The 17,220-nt window shown below is 57.2% G+C and overlaps 1 protein-coding gene across 1 annotated transcript; it reads right to left on the reverse strand.

The window, feature by feature from the left end:
* Positions 1-1,272: 1,272 nt before the first annotated feature.
* TMEM72 (transmembrane protein 72) lies at positions 1,273-15,527 on the reverse strand. Its single transcript, XM_065407118.1, has 5 exons — positions 15,458-15,527; positions 3,699-3,765; positions 3,299-3,370; positions 2,340-2,479; positions 1,273-1,736 (listed from the first exon to the last, which is right to left on the reverse strand). Exons 1-5 carry the CDS (start codon positions 15,525-15,527, stop codon positions 1,273-1,275), a joined length of 813 nt encoding a protein of 270 aa, XP_065263190.1.
* Positions 15,528-17,220: the final 1,693 nt, after the last annotated feature.

Raw genomic sequence — 17,220 nt, forward strand, 5'->3', positions numbered from 1 at the left:
GGCTGGTGGGAGTGCTGTGTCCCTTGTTCCCGCATGGCCCCACAGCCACCCCAGGGGGGAGCACGAGATGGCATCTGATGCCCCTAGGCTGGCTCCGTTCCCTGCGGCTTATCAGCAATGCTGCTGTGAGAAAGCCGGCAGCCCAAGGGGGTGGGGGTTAGATCCAGCTGGCTGGGGAGCATGGCCCATGGCCAGCCACACAGCAGGATGGGGGGCTAGAGCAGACGCTGCAACTCCGCTGGTACGACCGCCTAGCACTGAGCAGATGCCCACGGAGGGGCTGGAAAATGTCTGAGAGCGAAGGCTTCACTGTCCTGGAAATACACTGAGCAGAGCCTGGCTCAGCCCACCAGGGCAGAGCCTGCATGGATCCCACGGGGGTGGGGGGGCTGGACGGTTCCCAGGGTGTACTGACACATGGCCAGAGCCTGCCAGGATCCCATGGCGAGTGGGCGGGCGGTGCCTAGGGTTTTACCAAAGCTATTATTTGGTTTTAACTGATTTTCATCTGAATTTTGGACCGCTCAAGTACATGGAAATAATGATTAGGTTAAGAAAATCCAACCCATCCCACTAGCAGACGCCTCTCTGTTAATAGTAAGTTAGTCGCAGTGTGAATGTGAGGCTGTCTGTTAAAGGAAGGCAACAGTGTGAAGGACAGACAGACAGACACACTCACCTGTGCATGTATAGCTGATGTACAGCTCAGGACATAAACCACAGCATGGAAGGGCTGTCACTTCACCACTCGGACTGGGCTCGATTTTGCGCTCTTTCCCCATCCCCCCAAGCCCTCCCAGGATTAACCCTGATATTTACCCAGAAAACTAGGAAGTGGATTTGTTTGTCCTGATTTCCACCCGTTTGCAGTGTTTGGAACACACACTGATAAAGTCCCAGGAACTGTTCAACCAAATAAAGATGGGAACTGAAGGGCTTTGCCCAGAGGCTGGTCCGGCCCCAGCAGATAAGTAGCCAGGACGGCTCCCTGAATGCCAGCGCTGCAGCCAGCCCCGGAAGCTGGCACAGCACCCGCCAGCCCCGCCCTCCAGCCGGCAGCAGAAGCATTAGTTGTGGGGGGTTGGCTGGGCTCCCGGGCACCAGGACCCCACCTGGCGGGGGCTGCCTTGCTCCAGATAGGTTGGCTTTGCCTGTGGCGCCTGGGCCGCAGGGGGAGCATGTCTGAGCCTTGAGGCCAGGCCCCGGGCCAGCAGGTGGGGAGCTTCAGGCTGTTGCCATTCGCCCCAGGCTGCGGGCGAGGTGGGCGGGCACTCAGAACAGGCCTGTGGCACTGAGGGGCGTGACGAGGAGCGGGGTCTCCGTGGCCCCGAGGATTGGGGCTGTGTCGGACGTGGTTTCCTCGGCCTCGCTCTCCGCCTCGTCTGGGCTCTCGCTGATGGAGGGGATGATCCTCACCAGCTTCTCCTGGAAGTGCACCTGCTTGCCTGGGGCCAGGGTGGGCAGGGCTGGGGCGGGCTCGGCCGGCCAGCCAGCGCCCTTGTCCTTGCTGCCCTTCAGAATGCTCTTCATGTGGCCGAGCAGGGAGGCGTGCTGCTCTCGGCGCCCCCCGGGGAAGGTGAAGGTCTGCTCGGTGTCGCCACAGCCCGTGGAGGTGGCAGCTGTGGCACAGGGGTCCACATACTGCTCCAGTGGCCCCCGCGCCTCCCGGCGCACCGGGCTCTTCTTCCGCTTGCTCAGCAGGAAGTAGGCCAAGCCGGTCAGAACCAGCATGGAGCCTGGGAAAAGGCACCGGAGAGGAGACGAGACATGGCAAAGAGCTGGGGAGGGGTCGCCAGGAAAACCGGGCCATGGCCCCTCCCTTCCATCACAGTGGAGCCATGGCCCCCTTCCTGCCACCCCTGTCCCATCACAGCCGGGCCATGGCCCCCTGCCTGGCACCCCTGTCCCATCACAGCCGGGCCATGGCCCCCTGCCTGGCACCCCTGTTCCATCACAGCCGAGCCATGGCCCCCAGCCTGGCACCCCTGTTCCATCACAGCCGAGCCATGGCCCCCTGCCTGGCACCCCTGTCCCATCACAGCCAGGCCATGGCCCCCTTCCTGCCACCCCTGTCCCATCACAGCCGGGCCATGGCTCCCTGCCTGGCACCCCTGTTCCATCACAGCTGAGCCATGGCCCCCAGCCTGGCATCCCTGTCCCATCACAGCTGGGCCATTGCCCCCAGCCTGGCACCCCTGTCCCATCACAGCTGGGTCATGGCCCCCAGCTTAGCACTCCTGTCCCATCACAACCGGGCCATGCCATCCCAGCCTGGCACCCACCACCATACCCCATTCCCCTGCCCCCCATGCTGTCCGTGGCCCCAGCGTGCTCCTCACCAGGGATGGTGACGTGCCAGACCAGGACGGGATGCAGGAAGCAGGCTACCGAGAGCAGCACATAACCCAGGAATTTCTGGAAGCTCGCTGGCTGGGTGGTTCGCTTCCAGAAGGCGTGTGCCAGGGAGTCTGGCTGGTAGCTGGGGAGAGAGGGGCAGGCGTAGGCTTGGGCAGGGAGAACCGGTCACCAGCACCAGAGGCACATGTCTGGCAGGGCTGGGTCTAAAGGCTTCTCTGGTGCCCACTGGCCCCAGAGCTCAGAGCACCAGGCCAGGCCTGGACATGGGGATGTCTAAAGCTTGAGTGGCCCATGGAGTGCAGGGGGCACAGGGCTGAGTGCCAAGCATTCTCACCCATTCCCCCAGCCCGGGGACACACCCATGGGTGCCCAGGCCCTGAGGAAGAGGAAGTGTGAGTGACGCATGCAGGCCCTGGGGGCAGCAGCCTGGCCAGCAAGCAGGGTTTGGTGCTGCCAGCAGGGGGCAGGCTCCCCTGGAGGTGAGTCTGCAGCCCCACCTGGTCAGCCCTGTACCACCAGCTGGGCGTGGGTGAGGAACAAGGGGGAGCAGGGGAAGGAGTGTGGGCAGGATGCATGGAGGTGTGGGTGGGACATATGGGAGGGTGCATGAGGAGTGCGTGGGCACGGCTCATGAGGGGTGCATGGGTGTGGGATACCCAGAGGGCATGGGCAGGACACACGGAGGTGGGGATGTGAGGTGGGTGGAGTCCACAGGGGACATGGGTGGGGAGCATGGGCAGGGTGCACAAGGACATAGATGTGGGGTAGGCGGGGTGCACAGGGGGCATGGGCAGGGCACATGGGGTTTGGGCATGGGGTGAGCAGAGGGCATGGATAGGGTGCAAGGTGTGTGGGGTGGGCGGAGTATATAGGGGCATGGGCAAGCACACAGGGTGTGGGCGTGGGCAGGACACGCAGGGCGTGGGCAGGGAGTACTCACGTGATACACATGCCCAGGAACAGGCTGACGAAGAAGGAGACTTCGCAGATGGAAACCGCTGCCCCTGAGAAACTGAAGTGGAGGACCATGAGGGCCAGGCCTGGCCACAGCCATGGGGGCGGCGGGGCCAGCGTGGGGCTCGAGGCTACCTAGTGCCGGCTAACTGGGCTTCAGAGCCCCAGCTCCCCCTGCCCAGCCATTGCACAGGGGAGGTCACAGCGCGTTGCGGCCCCAGGCCAGATCCACTGGGGCAGGCAGCGCTGCGTGGAGCTTGCAGGGCTGAGCTGCCCCATGGCTCACAGGGTCCCAGACTCCTACATTGCGAGGCCAGGAGAGGGCCACTCGGCCTGACATCTCCCAATGGCAGAGCCACTCCCCGCGGTAACCCAGCGATACTCACAGCAGGTAGACAGCCAGGCTCTGGAACTGCCCGCGCTGCAGGGTCTCCACTCCCATTCCAACCAGCACTGCAAAGAGAAGGCAGCACTGGAGTCATGGCAACGCCCACCCCATCACTGCCCTGCCTGCTCTTCACGTGGCCCTTGGCTGGGTGTGGGTGGGGAGAGAAGGCAGAGAGTCCAGTGGTTAGAGCAGAGGACTGGAGCCAAAAGGGCTGGGGTCTGTCCTTGGCTCTGCCACAGACCTTCGGCCAATCACTGAACCACTCCATGCCTCAGTTTCCCTAATGGGCTAGTGCTGCTGCTCCCCCCACTTTGCATATGGTATTGGGAGTCCCTGGGACTCAATGAGCATTGGAGTCTCCATGGCACCCTTCACTGGGAACAGCCAGGTGATCCAGTTCCTCCTGTAAAATAGTCCACTCCTCTTCTGTATTGATGGTGCATCCCAGCTTTGTGCCATCATGGCAAAGGACCACCAGCCCTGGAAACACTGTCTTGCTGTCGGCCCTTCCCCAGCTGTGTGCATGCACCCCACGGTGTAGGGGGTCGGATTGTCACCCTGGCTGGGGCTACCATCCCCTGCCCCCAGTGGTCCAAGGGGCTGCAGGAGGGGGTAGGGGTTCCAGCTTGGGGTGTGGGCTCTGGGATGGGGCCAGGAATGAGGGGTTGGGGTGCAGGAGGGGGCTCCGGGCTGGGGGGTGGAGCCGAGGGGTTCAGAGTATGGGAGGGGGCTCTGGGCTGAGGCAGGAGGTTGGGGGGTGGGAGGGCTCCGGCTGGGGGTGTGGGCTCTGGGGTGGAACCAGGGATGAGGGATTTGGGGTACAGGAGGGGGCTCTGGGCTGGGATTGAGGGGTTTGGAGGGCGGGAGGGGGATCAGGGCTGGGGCAGGGGGTTGGGGTGCGGTAGAGGGTCAGGGGAGCTGCAGATCCAGTGCTTGGGGCGCGGACAACGTGTGGAGCCCCCCGGCTGCCCCTATACGTAGGAGCCGGAGTGGGGACATCCCACTGCTTCCGGGAGCCACGCGGAGCCAGGGCAGCCAGGGAGCCTGCCTTAGCCCAGCTGCACCGCCGACCGGACTTTTAATGGCCCAGTCAGCGGCGCTGACCAGAGCTGCCAGGGTCCCTTTTTGACCGGACCTTCCAGTTGAAAACCGGACACCTGGCAACCCTACTGTGAGGGTGCGCCTGGGGACGGGGCAGGGCGAAGGGAGGCCTCAGGTGCTGTGGGCTGGCCCTGAGGCTTGTGAGTGAGTTGACCCATCTTGGGCCCTTCACGTGCCTTGAGCTCCAGGCACCAGCATGCCTAGCACCCGACGCAGGGCCAGGCCCGAGTGTGGCTCTGGGGCCAGAGCTGGAGTTTGCAGCTGGGCCTGTCTCTGCACTGGGCAAATCTGGGGTGGCGCATCCCAGCCTGGGGATAGGCTGCCCCATGGCCTAGCCAGCAGCCCAGTCCCACACACCGTTCAGCCTACAACACTCGAGCAGGGCAGAGGGCAGGCCTAAGTAGCCACCTTGGCCTCTGAACTTGGCCTTCACCCCCGCAGGCGCCCCTTCAAGCTGCCAGCACTGCCAGCGTCCCATGGTGGCTGCAGCCGCTCCTGCCCTGCAGGGTTTGCTACCATACCGGGGGGCAGGGTTTGAGAAACCCAAGGCGCCTCCTGCCCCAGGCCTTTCAGGCCGCATTGGCCTGTGGACAGACCTGGGGCGGGGGGTGACAGGGCACAGCGACCCTCTCATTCTCCACCAGGGCAGTGCCACCAACACCCACTGCTCCTGCACAAGCAGCCCCCGGCCTGGGCTGCGCCCCAGGGGACTGTCTGTGGGTGGAGGCCAGAGGGCTGGACAAGCTGCACAGGCAGCCAGCCCCGAGCCTTTGGGGAAGCCTGCAGGTACTAGGGCCCTGGTGCCATACCAGGGCCAGATAGATTCAGCCAGGCTGGGCATGGCGGAGGGCACCAGGCTGCCTGCCCCTTGGGGATGGGCTGGCACAAGTGCCCTGGTGCTGAGCCCGCGTGGGAAAGCTTTGTGGGAAATGGGCTGTAGCCACAGGGCCCCATGCAAACCCATGATCCCATGGCAGGCCCCAGAGGAGTCGTGTGTGTGTGTGTGTGTGTGTGTGTGTGTGTGTGATGGGGGTAGTACATTAGTGAGATCTCTCTGTGTGACTGTGTTTAAGCGGGAGCGGCCAGCCACAACCACCTAACATGTTTGCAAATCATTGCAGCAGGCAGTGCCGAGGGTGCTGGCTGTGTGGAGCAGGACTGGTGCTTTCCTTGGCGGTGTGTGTGCAGTGCCTGGCACGATGGGTATCTCTAGACACTGCTATAGCACACACTAGCCATTTGCAATGACCTGCCCCGGGTGTGACAGTGGTTGGTTCCTGTCCACACAGCCAGGTTAGCAGCCTCCTTCGCAGCTCAACCAAAGTGGCACCAAATATCGGTGTCTGGCTCTGATCCCAGCCAGCCATGGCCTTTGGGGACTCACAGAGGGAGCAGACTCCCCAGGGACAAGCCCTTCCCCAAGGCTGCACTGCCACCCAGGAGCGGAGGGCGAAGCCGGGCACTGCGGGGCTGCAGGCCAGGGGAGGGGCTGGCTCGCAGGTGCCTGGATGCTGGCTGGTCAGTGCCCTGTGCTGCGGCTGCATGGGAGGCAGAGCGGTTTGTTTGCCTTCCCACGGTGCCTGCCAGGACGTTGTCACAGAGCTGTGCCAGGCAGCAGGCAGCTGGCAGCTGCGTGGCTTTGAGCCAACACCTCTTGCAGGGGGACCGTCCTATTGCTGATGCTGCCCGGGTTTGGCCGAAGCTGCCCGCCTCCCTGGGGCAGGGTGAGCTGGGCAGGAGGCAGATGGCTGCTCTGCTGCTGCCTAAGCTGCTGGGATTGCTGATTCAGGAGCCACGTGCGTCCTGGATGACAAAGTGATGGCCCCAAGCCCAGCATCCACAGAGCAGGACTAGTCCGTGTGTCACGGGCCCACTGCCCTGGGCTGAGCCCGCCACTTGGGTTTGACTGAGCACAAAGTCTGGAGGCCGGCATTGGCTCCAGCTGGGGAATGTGGATCCTGCAATTTGGCCCAGGGCCCATCTCTACCTGATGCACACGGGCACACTCGCAGCATCCGGCCAGGAGCCCCTTCCCTGCTAATCTCCTTGGGCTCTACCCTGCACAGACCGGGACCTGCTGTCCCCTTTTCCCCCCCACTCCCGTGGCGGGGTTTCTCCCTCCCTCAGCACACATGGCTAGAGGGGGATAAACATTTTCCACTCATGGGGGCAGGGGGTAAACCCAAGACCCACTGACTTGCTCCCACTTGGTCAACACTGACAGCCTCAGAAGATCCCACCCTCAGTCTTTATCCAGCTCCCTGTAGCCTCCTTGCCTTCCTGGCCCTAACCACCCAGCCAGCCTTCTTGGCCTCCTTCCCTGCCATACTGTGCTTGTCCTTACTGGAAGGGCCATCCCACTGGCCTAGGCCTCCTGCCCCTACCAAGCCCTGCCCTGGCTACCTTGGGGTGGCGGATCAGTAGCGGCAGGGGAAAGCATGCCAACCATGCCAGCTATGTTAATAGTGGCTGTAGCCATGGCGATAATGCCACTTACTAAACAACAGAAAAGCACAAAGACGGGCAGGCAGCTTAGCAGCCTGGAATGAGCTTTCGCTCTGTGCTACACGGCACGGCCCCTCGGCCAACACAGCCAGGCGGGGGATTATGCACTAAGGTGGATTAAGGGTCTGAGCGCATTGAGACCCTTCCTTGGCTTGCAACTGGGTCCTGGGAGCTGCACTCCCGGGAAAGCTCCAGCCTGCCTCGTTAACCCCTGAAGGGAAGGGCAGGATGGGTGTGTTCGTGGGATGGCGAATGGGGTGGTGGGGGGTGGGGGGCTGCAAGGGGCTCTGATCCTCACAAAGGCTGGTGTGTGATGTGAAAAAAGAAGTGTCTCCCAAGCCTGTGACATAACTCCCTAGGTGTGTAACGCACAACACAACCACACACTGTGTGGGTCTGAGCTGAGTCAATGAGCTTTGCACTGAGAGCACAGCTAGGTTCCAGATACAAACATGGCTAGAACCTAAATCCTCCTACTCCAAAATCACACACCCCTTCCACTCCATCTAAAGGAGAATCATTGTCAGCAGTCTAGGGACTAAGACACACAGGTGTTCAGTTCTGGATTCCTTCCTGAAGAGGGCAGCAGTGCACACAAGCCAGTTATACTTCCAAATGGAGGAAAGGGGAAATTGTTAATAACGAATATAAATCAGAAGTTAGGAATTGTAGAAAACTGATATGGGCAGCAAAGGGACACAAGAAGAAATCAATGGCCAGCACAGTTAAGGATAATAAGAAGGAGTTTAAAAAATATATTAGGAACAAAAAGAACCCTGACAATGGTGTTGGTCCACTGCTAGATGGAAATCATAGAATTATCAGTAATAATTCAGAAAAAGCAGAAATGTTCAATAAATATTTCTCTTCTGTATTTGGGAAAAAACAGATGAAACTGTCTTATCACATGGTGAGGATAACCCTCTTTCCATTTCACTAGTATCTATGGAGGATGTTAAACAGAAACTACTGAAGTTAGATATTTTAAATCAGCAAATCCAGATAATTAACATCCAAGAGTTTTAAAAGTGCTGGCTGAGGAGCTTGCTGGACTGTTAATGTTGATTTTCAATAGCACTGGGGAAGTTCCAGAAGACGTGAAGAAAACGAATGTGCCAATTTTTAAAAAGGATAAGTGGGATGACCTGGGTAATTCTAGGCCTGTCAGCCTGACATCAATCCCAGGCAAGATAATGGAATGGCTGATATGGCACTCAATTAATAAAGAATTAAAGGAAGGTAATGTAATTAATGCCAATCAACATGTGTTTATGGAAAATAGATTCTGTCAAACTAACTTGATATTTTTTTTTGATGAAATTACAAGTTTGGTTAATAACGGTAATAGTGTTGACATAATATACATAGACTTCTGAAAGGCATTTGACTTGGTACCGCATGACATTTTGAACATATAGAACAATATAAAATTAACAGGGCAGACGTTACATGGATTAAAAACTGTCTAACTGATAGGTCTCACAATGTGACCATAAACAGGGAATCGTCATGGAGTGGGTGTGTTTCCAGTGGGGTCCCACAGAGATCAGTTCTTGGCCCTTCGCTATTTAACATTTTTATCAATTACCTGGAAGAAAACAAAATCATCACTGACAAAGTTTGCAGATAACTCAAAATTGGGGGAGTGGTAAATAATGAAGAGGACATGTCACTGATACAGAGCCATCTGGATGGCTTGGTAAATTGGGTGGAAGCAACAATATATGTTTTAATACAGCTAAATGTAAACGTGTAAACCTGGGAACAAAGAATGTAGGCCTTACTTACAGGCTGGGAATCAGTGACTCTGAAAAAGATCGGGGGCCATGATAGATAATCAGCTGAACATGAGATCCCAGTGTGATGCTGTGTCCAAAAGGGCTAATGTGATCCTCAGATCCATAAACAGGGGATTCTCAGGGAGCAGAGAGGTTATGTTATCTCTGTCTCTGGCACTGGTGTGACCACTGCTGGAATCCTGTGCCCAGTTCTGGTGCCCACAGTTCAAGAATGATGTTGATAAATTAGAGAGGGTTCAGAGAAGAGCCACGAGAATGATTAAAGTCTTAGAAAACCTGCGTTATAGTGATAGACTGAGCTATCTGAGTCTATTTAGCTTAAGTATCAGAGGGGTAGCCATGTTAGTCTGGATCTGTAAAAAGCAACAGAGAGTCCTGTGGCACCTTTAAGACTAACAGATGTATTGGAGCATGATAACGAGGTTAGTTCAATCAGGGAGGGTGAGGTGCTCTGCTAGCAGTTGAGGTGTGAACACCAAGGGAGGAGAAACTGCTTTTGTAGTTGGCTAGCCATTCACAGTCTTTGTTTAATCCTGAGCTGATGGTGTCAAATTTGCAAATGAACTGAAGCTCAGCAGTTTCTCTTTGGAGTCTGGTCCTGAAGTTTTTTTGCTGTAAGATGGCTACCTTTACATCTGCTATTGTGTGGCCAGGGAGGTTGAAGTGTTCTCCTACAGGTTTTTGTATATTGCCATTCCTGGTATCTGACTTGTGTCCATTTATCCTTTTACTTAGTGACTGTCCAGTTTGGCCAATGTACATAGCAGAGGGGCATTGCTGGCACATGATGGCATATATAACATTGGTGGATGTGCAGGTAAATGAACCGGTGATGTTGTAGCTGATCTGGTTAGGTCCTGTGATGGTGTTGCTGGTGTAGATATGTGGGTAGAGTTGGCATCGAGGTTTGTTGCATGGATTGGTTCCTGAGTTAGAGTTGTTATGGTGCGGTGTGTGGTTGCTGGTGAGAATATGCTTAAGGTTGGCGGGTTGTCTGTGTGCAAGGACTGGCCTGACGCCCAAGGCCTGTGAAAGCGAGGGATCATTGTCCAGGATGGGTTGTAGATCACTGATGATGCGTTGGAGAGATTTAAACTGAGGACTGTAGGTGATGGCCAGTGGAGTTCTGTTGGTTTCCTTCTTGGGCTTGTCTTGTAGCAGGAGGCTTCTGGGTACACATCTGGCTCTGTTGATTTGTTTCCTTATTTCCTTGTGCAAATATCGTAGTTTTGAGAATGCTTGGTGAAGATTTTGTAGGTGTTGGTCTCTGTCTGAGGGGTTGGAGCAGATACGGTTGTACCTCAGCGCTTGGCTGTAGACGATGGATCGTGTGGTGTGTCCGGGGTGAAAGCTGGAGGCATGAAGGTAGGCATAGCGGTCGGTGGGTTTTTGGTATAGGGTGGTGTTGACGTGACCATCATTTATTTGTACTGTGGTGTCTAGGAAGTGGTACTCCAATACATCTGTTAGTCTTAAAGGTGCCACAGGACTCTCTGTTGCTTATTTAGCTTAACAAAGAGAAGGCTAAGGGGTGAGTTAATTACAGTCTATAAGTACCTACATGGGGAACATATATTTAATAAATCTTCTATCTAGCAGACAAAGCTGGAACACCATCCAGTGGCTGGAAGTTAAAGCTAGGCAAACTCAGACTGGAAATAAGGCGTCAGTTTTTAGAGAGGGAGAGCAATTAACCATTGAACAATTGACCATGGGTGGTGGTGGATTCTCCATCACTGGCAATTTTAAAATCAGGATTGGATATTTTTCTACAAGCTCAGCTCTAGGCATTATTGTGGGGACATTTTCAGGCCTGTGTGACACAGGAGCTCAGACGAGATGATCACTGCCGAAAGGAGGAGGAAGTGTGGACATGCAAAACTGATTTAATTACTGCGACATAACTTAGGTCGACTTAATTGTGTGGTGTAGACTTGCCCCTCTCCTGTCACCTCCCCCAGCTCCTGGTCCATTGTTCTCCTGCAGACCCACGCTGAGGTCACCTTCCGCCTGCCAGAGTTTCCCCCTCAGTAGGGGTCAGTTCTTCAGTCCTTGGGGTTACCACTGTCTTTCCAGATCCTAGGTTCCAGGCAGTCCTTAACGACCTATCCCACGCACACCCCTCCTGGCTGCTGCTCCACCCCACAAGCAGCTTTTTAACCCTTCTGCACCCACAGGGCAGCAATCCCTAGCCAAGTCAGTCCCTGCCATGCACCTCATAGCACAGAAAATTCCCGCTGCCTCGCCTCAAGGTCCTGTGGGTTCACGTCTGCTCTGCCAGGCTGGGGCTTTACTTGGGATCTCGGGGGTGCCATGCTCACACCACGAGGGCGGGCAGGGGATGAGGCTGGAGTTTCACAGCAAAGCCCTATCTCTGTATAAACCCACAGGCGGGTCCTGGCACAGCAGGGCGTTTGGGTGGGTTTCCAGGTGCCCCCCAGACCCAGATCGGCCCATGTGCTAGTGGAGCCAGAGCTTACTTTGTGAGTGCACCTTTGTGGTTCTACATGGCGCCGAGATGGAGGACGACCGCGCCCGAAAAGCCAACGCAGAGGCTCTGTCTGGTGACTGCAGGGGGCAGGACGCTTGGTGGCTTGGGCGGGAGGCGTTGAGCCTGGAAGAGCTGTTCCCAGTAGCATCCTGCCCCCCTTTGGGCAGACTGTCCTAGGGGTGTCACTGGTCAGTAACTCACCCTCTGGGGCTTGCCTGTGGGGGGATTCGTGGAGGCACAGGCTGAACTCCTGACCCCACAGCAAAACTCCCAGGGACTGACTCAGTGGGGACAGTAGTCCAGATGGCTGACGTGGCGACATTGACAAAATCTGTCACGAGGAAGGGCAGCCATCCAAATGGTCACAGCCACCAAGACACAGCTGGGTGTATGTCCCCCCCCAACAAGTGCTGGTTCACAGGCCTGGGTTTACAGTGACCCCTGCTGGTGGGAGCACAGCGGGGCATGCAGTGCAAATGGGCCTTTGCTTGGGGATCTTTGGCAATGCCTGGTATCATCTGTGGTTTCCGACCCTATGGACTCAGGCACATCTGTTGCACCCATTTCATCTCAGCTCCGAGTCACGAGCTCTGGGTACAGGAGAATCCCCTCCGGACGGCTAACGTGCTCACCATAGACCATCACCGTGGGAACTGAAGACACTGGCTTGACTCCAGAGCAGGTCAGGAGCGCCATTGGCTATTCCGATGCCTTTGTACAACGTGTCGGGCCCTAGGCCAGTTCCTGGAAGACTGTATCGTAACTGGCATGAGCTGGCCCGCTGATCAGCTGCCCCAGCCGAACTGTCGCGGAGTGAACTCCCGTCCTGCTCCTTAGAGGCGGTCTCTCCAGCTCAGAGCTGGGGAGCTGCCCTGCTGGCTCTGTGAATGGTACAAGACTTCTGTCTCTGTGCTGTGCTCTGGCCCCTTGCATCAATACTGACATGTTCTGGGAATCTGGGCACAAAGCGCAGGGGTTTGCTGCCCTGGGGCTCTGCAGGCCCCGGATGATCATCACTACAAATGCAGGCAGAACTGAGCACAGGGGAATCCAAAGCCAGTCAGCAGGCCATGCTTGGGAGCAGGACTGGCCATCCTCTTCTGGATTCAATCTTTCTTCCGGCGAGTGAATGGTGCAGGATTGCCTCCTGATTGCTGCTCCTGTCCTGCTGATTCACAAGTGTGGGCTGAACAGTTTGGACGAAGGATCATCAGCCTGTGTGGGCTGTTTGCTTGGGCTATTTGCTGTCTGTGATTTGAGCCATGCCTAAGGCGCAGGCACAAAATTATGAATTAAACAGTTTAAACAGGAGAATTTGGAACAACTAACAATGCTTCTCCCAATACAGATTTTCAGCAGGAGTCACCTGTGCTAAAATCTGTGAAACTTTTGGGTTTCCCAACCATTCCCATCAATCATGGGACTGCCTGACCACTGACCAACAACAAACCACATGGCTCCATCAATCATGGGACTGCCTGACCACTGACCAACAACAAACCACATGGCTCCATCAATCATGGGACTGCCTGACCACTGACCAACAACAAACCACATGGCTCCATCAATCATGGGACTGCCTGACCACTGACCAACAACAAACCACACAGCCCCACCAATTACGGGGCTGCCTGATCACTGACCACCAACAAACCACATGGCTCCATCAATCATGGGACTGCCTGATCACTGACCAACCACTAACAACATGGTTTCACCAATCACAGGGCTGCCTGATCAGTGACTATCATGGCTCCACCAATCATGGGGAGCCAGCGCACTCAGAGCTTGGCTGGGGGGGGATATTTTATTTATTTGCCTCTCCAACTGGCTCTATTGAGGGCCAATCTATGGAATCACCCAACCTGCCCGAACTCTATGAGTGAGGCTGATCCATTAGCCTCTTCCTTTGGCAAGTCTCTTCGGACGGCTCTGAGCTCTGGGGTCTCTTTTCCCTGGGGTCTCCATTTCCCAACCTTTTTAGCATTAAAATAAAGGATGCAAAACCACCTGTACCTCACTGGGCAGGGAACATGATACTGAGCTGGCTGCTCCCTCCAGCGACAGCCTCAGACAACATAGGGAGAAATGAAACATGGAGACCCCTCGCTCCTTTCTGAGGAAGGCAGGTGACACTGGGCAGAGCCCAGAGCGGAGAGAGGGAAATGTACAGGGCTCTGTAGCGCAGTCCAAGGCAGTTTCCACATTGTGGGGGTGCTGACTTTCACTAACTTCCAGAGGAGCTAGAGAAGACAGCTCAAGATACTGCAAGGTAAACACCATCACCATGAGAGAGCGAGATTACACTCCAGGAAGACATCTCAACTTTGTAAGCTACTTATGATTTCAGCTTTTTATGCTCCGTTGGCACATGGCACTGGGGTCGGGCTGTCCCCTGGGCAAGCATCCACTATTATCACTGGAGCGTTAGGGGAGAGTGTGAGCCTCACTCTGTGTGTGTGATCGAGGTCTGCATAGCTGTGATCCAGCTCGTCTCCTGCACAGGCTCACCCCGCCAGTCCTATGTGCCAGTTTGTAAGAGCCCCACAGGGGAGAATCTCTCCAGTCTGCTTGCCCCGCAGCATTGCCCTTTCTAGCGGTGCCTGGCCAGCGCAGTTAGCTGCGGGGAGTACATTCCACAGCCAGCAGCCAGCGCTCTACCTGTCCGTCCATGCGTTCAGCCCCGGGATTGTGCTCGGCTTAGTTGAGCTGACCTCTTTGTCTCTTGCCCCCTGTTGCCCCAGGGCTGCGTGAGGTGTCTCCCAGAGCCTGCTGCTGCTCACCTGGGAAATGCTTTGCAATGCCCTACTCCAGCACACTAGCATCTGGAATGAAGCAGGATCTGCCAACAGGACCCACTCGCCGGCTCTAGTGAGATTCTGCACAGCTACATCTCCCAGCCAAGAATTACAGAAGCAATCACCTTCAGCACCCAGGGGTAGGTGTCATTGTCCCTGCTTTATAGATGGGGAAACCGAGGCACAGAGTGATTAAGTGATTTTCCCAAGGCCCCAGCAAATTGATGCCAGTGCCATGAATAGATTTTGTTGCTCCCACCCCGACCCTCTGCACTCGACTCTCCCCACCCTCTCCCAATGCAGCAATTTTTACCTGCAAATGGCTATTCTACACCATTGGGGTTTGCAGGGGGAGATTTTCTGCACATTCTGCCGTGGAGAAGACAGCTCAAATAGTCCCTTTTCAGCTCTCACCTAGTATGTCACCCACAGCCAAACGCAACCTCCTCCAACCGAAATTTGGTCCTTCAGCCTCGGCTAAACAGGTGGAGGAGTTTATGATGTTTGCATTGCAAGGAAAGAGCAAACAGCTCCCTGAATCTGCTCTCCGGCAGCTTAGCAGGAAGGCAGAGGAGCAATGCTGCAGCAGCATCTCCACCAGCGCTGGGGCTCCTCTCTTCATCCCGCTTGGGACAGGACAGCTTTTCCCCCTGGCTTTGCTCAGGATTTGGAGACCCCCCTCAGCCCCTTCCACTGAGCATGAGGCCCTTCCCTCCATGGATCCAGGTTACTCTGCTGCGCCAGCCCGCACCATGGGGAACTAACCTTCCTTCCCAAGAGCAGTCCCTGTGGCCCCCAGCTTGCGGGCTTTGCTGAGCCCCATCCAGCAGCCCCACCTGCCAGAGGATGCACCGACTGACACTTAGCGACGGGGAGTAACAACACCTCACACTTTGCTTCCTAGGCCCCAAGGCTCATCATCCCCAATGGGCAGATGGAGGAAGGGAGGGTGGCACAATCAGAGCCAGGAATAGAACCCAGGCGTCCGGATGCCCATGCACTGCCTGTTACTTTGCTCCAGCTGTTGACTCCCCTGAGCATGAAGGGCAATGCTGCCTCTTACCCGCTGCCGTGGAGATGCCCAGCAGTCGGCAGGTGTATTCCAGTGCAGTCCAAAAGGCCCTGTGCTTCATGGCTCCGGGAGACGAAAGCCTTCGAGCCGCCAGCTGGAATTCCTTCCCCAGCCTACATGCCTCCCTGGCCAGCTCCGTCTGCCGCCCCACCCGACCTTCCCAAGGCAAAGGCCCCGCCTGGGTCAGGTGCTGGCAGTGGAACAAGCTGCCACCACAGGGAACCGGTCGGCGCTGCCCGCTCCAGCTCCCCGAGGGGCTGGGAAATGCTGGCCTTCTCCTGGCTGTTTGTTTGTTTCCTGCATTGTTTGGAGGGCTGCGATTAATGATTGCCCAGGGGAGCGGCCCCTGGAGCCGGTGGGACAGGCAGCAGGGGGCACTGGGCCTTTCCTCCTTCTCTGGCTGGGGCAGAGCAATCTGATTAAATGCCACAGAAAGGCCTTAATGCATCGCAGTTCTGGCAGCTCAGATTAACCACTTGGCGGGAGGGGGAGGGAAGAGGGGGTGCATGGGGATTTGGTCTCCGCTCGACAGCAGCCTGTTGCTGGCAGTTCCTCAGGGATTGAAGGCATCCCGCAGACCCAAACCCCACCCGCTCCGTGCTGACAGGCCTCTGGCAGAGGATTTCCCTGGGCACCGAGCACCCAGCTGGGAACGCCCGGGGGAGCACCCAGCACCACTCAGGATGGAGAAGCATGTGCAGGGTCAGGGCAGGCACTCAAATCTATTTTGATTGTCTTGGCCCTGCAGAGCCAGCCAGGCCACGGGGCAGGGAAATGGAGTGTGCAGGGCGCGCGTGCCAGGCTGGCACTGAGGACAGACACCGTCTCACTCGGCCCTTGAGTCCAATTGCTCTGGCCTCGCCAAGAGACAAACATGGAGCTCCCAGTTCCTCTCTCGGGAGCAGAGTCCCCTGCCCGCATTTACACCATGCCCTGGGGGCCACCTTGTCACTCTGGCATCTGCACAGGGAGGGTGGATGTCACCCAAGAGGAGGCTCCATGGTTTTATGTCTGGAGCAATGCATCCATTCCAGGGGCATTTCACAGCTCTGCTGCCAACTGGCCAAGCGCAAAGGCCACCGCAGGAGCAGCATGCTGGGCACGTTCCCGCTCCCGTCAGCCAGCCCGTGGGTTCCCCACCAAGCGCTGCGGGGGAGGGAAGCACGGGGCTCACTGGGCATGGACTGTATGAGCTGGGGTCATGCATTGCCACAGCACCTAGAGGCTTCTGCTGAGCTCAGGGCCCTGCTGTGCCTGGTGCTCAGGGCCGGCTCCAGGCACCAGCCCACCAAGCTTGTGCTTGGGGCGGCACCTGGAGGGGGGCGGTGCGGTGCGGTGCTCCGGCTCCGGCCGCCAGGGAGAGCGGGGCAACGACTGGGCTCGCCGCCCTCCCCGCAGCGCTCCGGCCGCCGGGGAGAGCGGCCCGCGGCCAGGCTCGGCGCCCTCCACTGCCGTGCTGGGGGCGGCAAAAAAGCCAGAGCCGGCCCTGCCTGTGCTGCACACACCCCGGGAGAGACAGGCCCTGCCCTGCAGGGCACTGTCTGAAGGGGCACAGAACAGGCTCTGCCAGGCTCGTGTCCTGCTCACTAGCCCACACAGCCTCAGGAACGGCTGGCGTTTCAAAGGGCGGTTGCTCAAACACGCCACTGCCCCCGGCGCCAGAGCCCAGCTCCCTGCTGGTAGCTGCTGGCGCTGTGAGTGCTGGGCTGACTAACCCTCCTGGGGTGGGGCTACATGGTGACTGGCCCTGCTGC

This window comes from Emys orbicularis, chromosome 7 (assembly GCF_028017835.1).
Source record: "Emys orbicularis isolate rEmyOrb1 chromosome 7, rEmyOrb1.hap1, whole genome shotgun sequence".
NCBI lineage: Eukaryota > Metazoa > Chordata > Testudines > Emydidae > Emys > Emys orbicularis.

What these genes read in the sequence shown, in the direction of transcription:
- TMEM72 (XM_065407118.1), bottom strand. Translation starts at nt 15,527, where the DNA reads ATGAAGCACAGGGCCTTTTGGACTGCACTGGAATACACCTGCCGACTG. An exon ending in TTCCTGGGCATGTGTATCAC is followed by an intron (nt 2,480 to 3,298) that starts GTGAGTACTCCC and finishes CTCTCTCCCCAG; the next exon opens with CTACCAGCCAGACTCCCTGG. An exon ending in CTGGCACGTCACCATCCCTG is followed by an intron (nt 1,737 to 2,339) that starts GTGAGGAGCACG and finishes GCCTTTTCCCAG; the next exon opens with GCTCCATGCTGGTTCTGACC.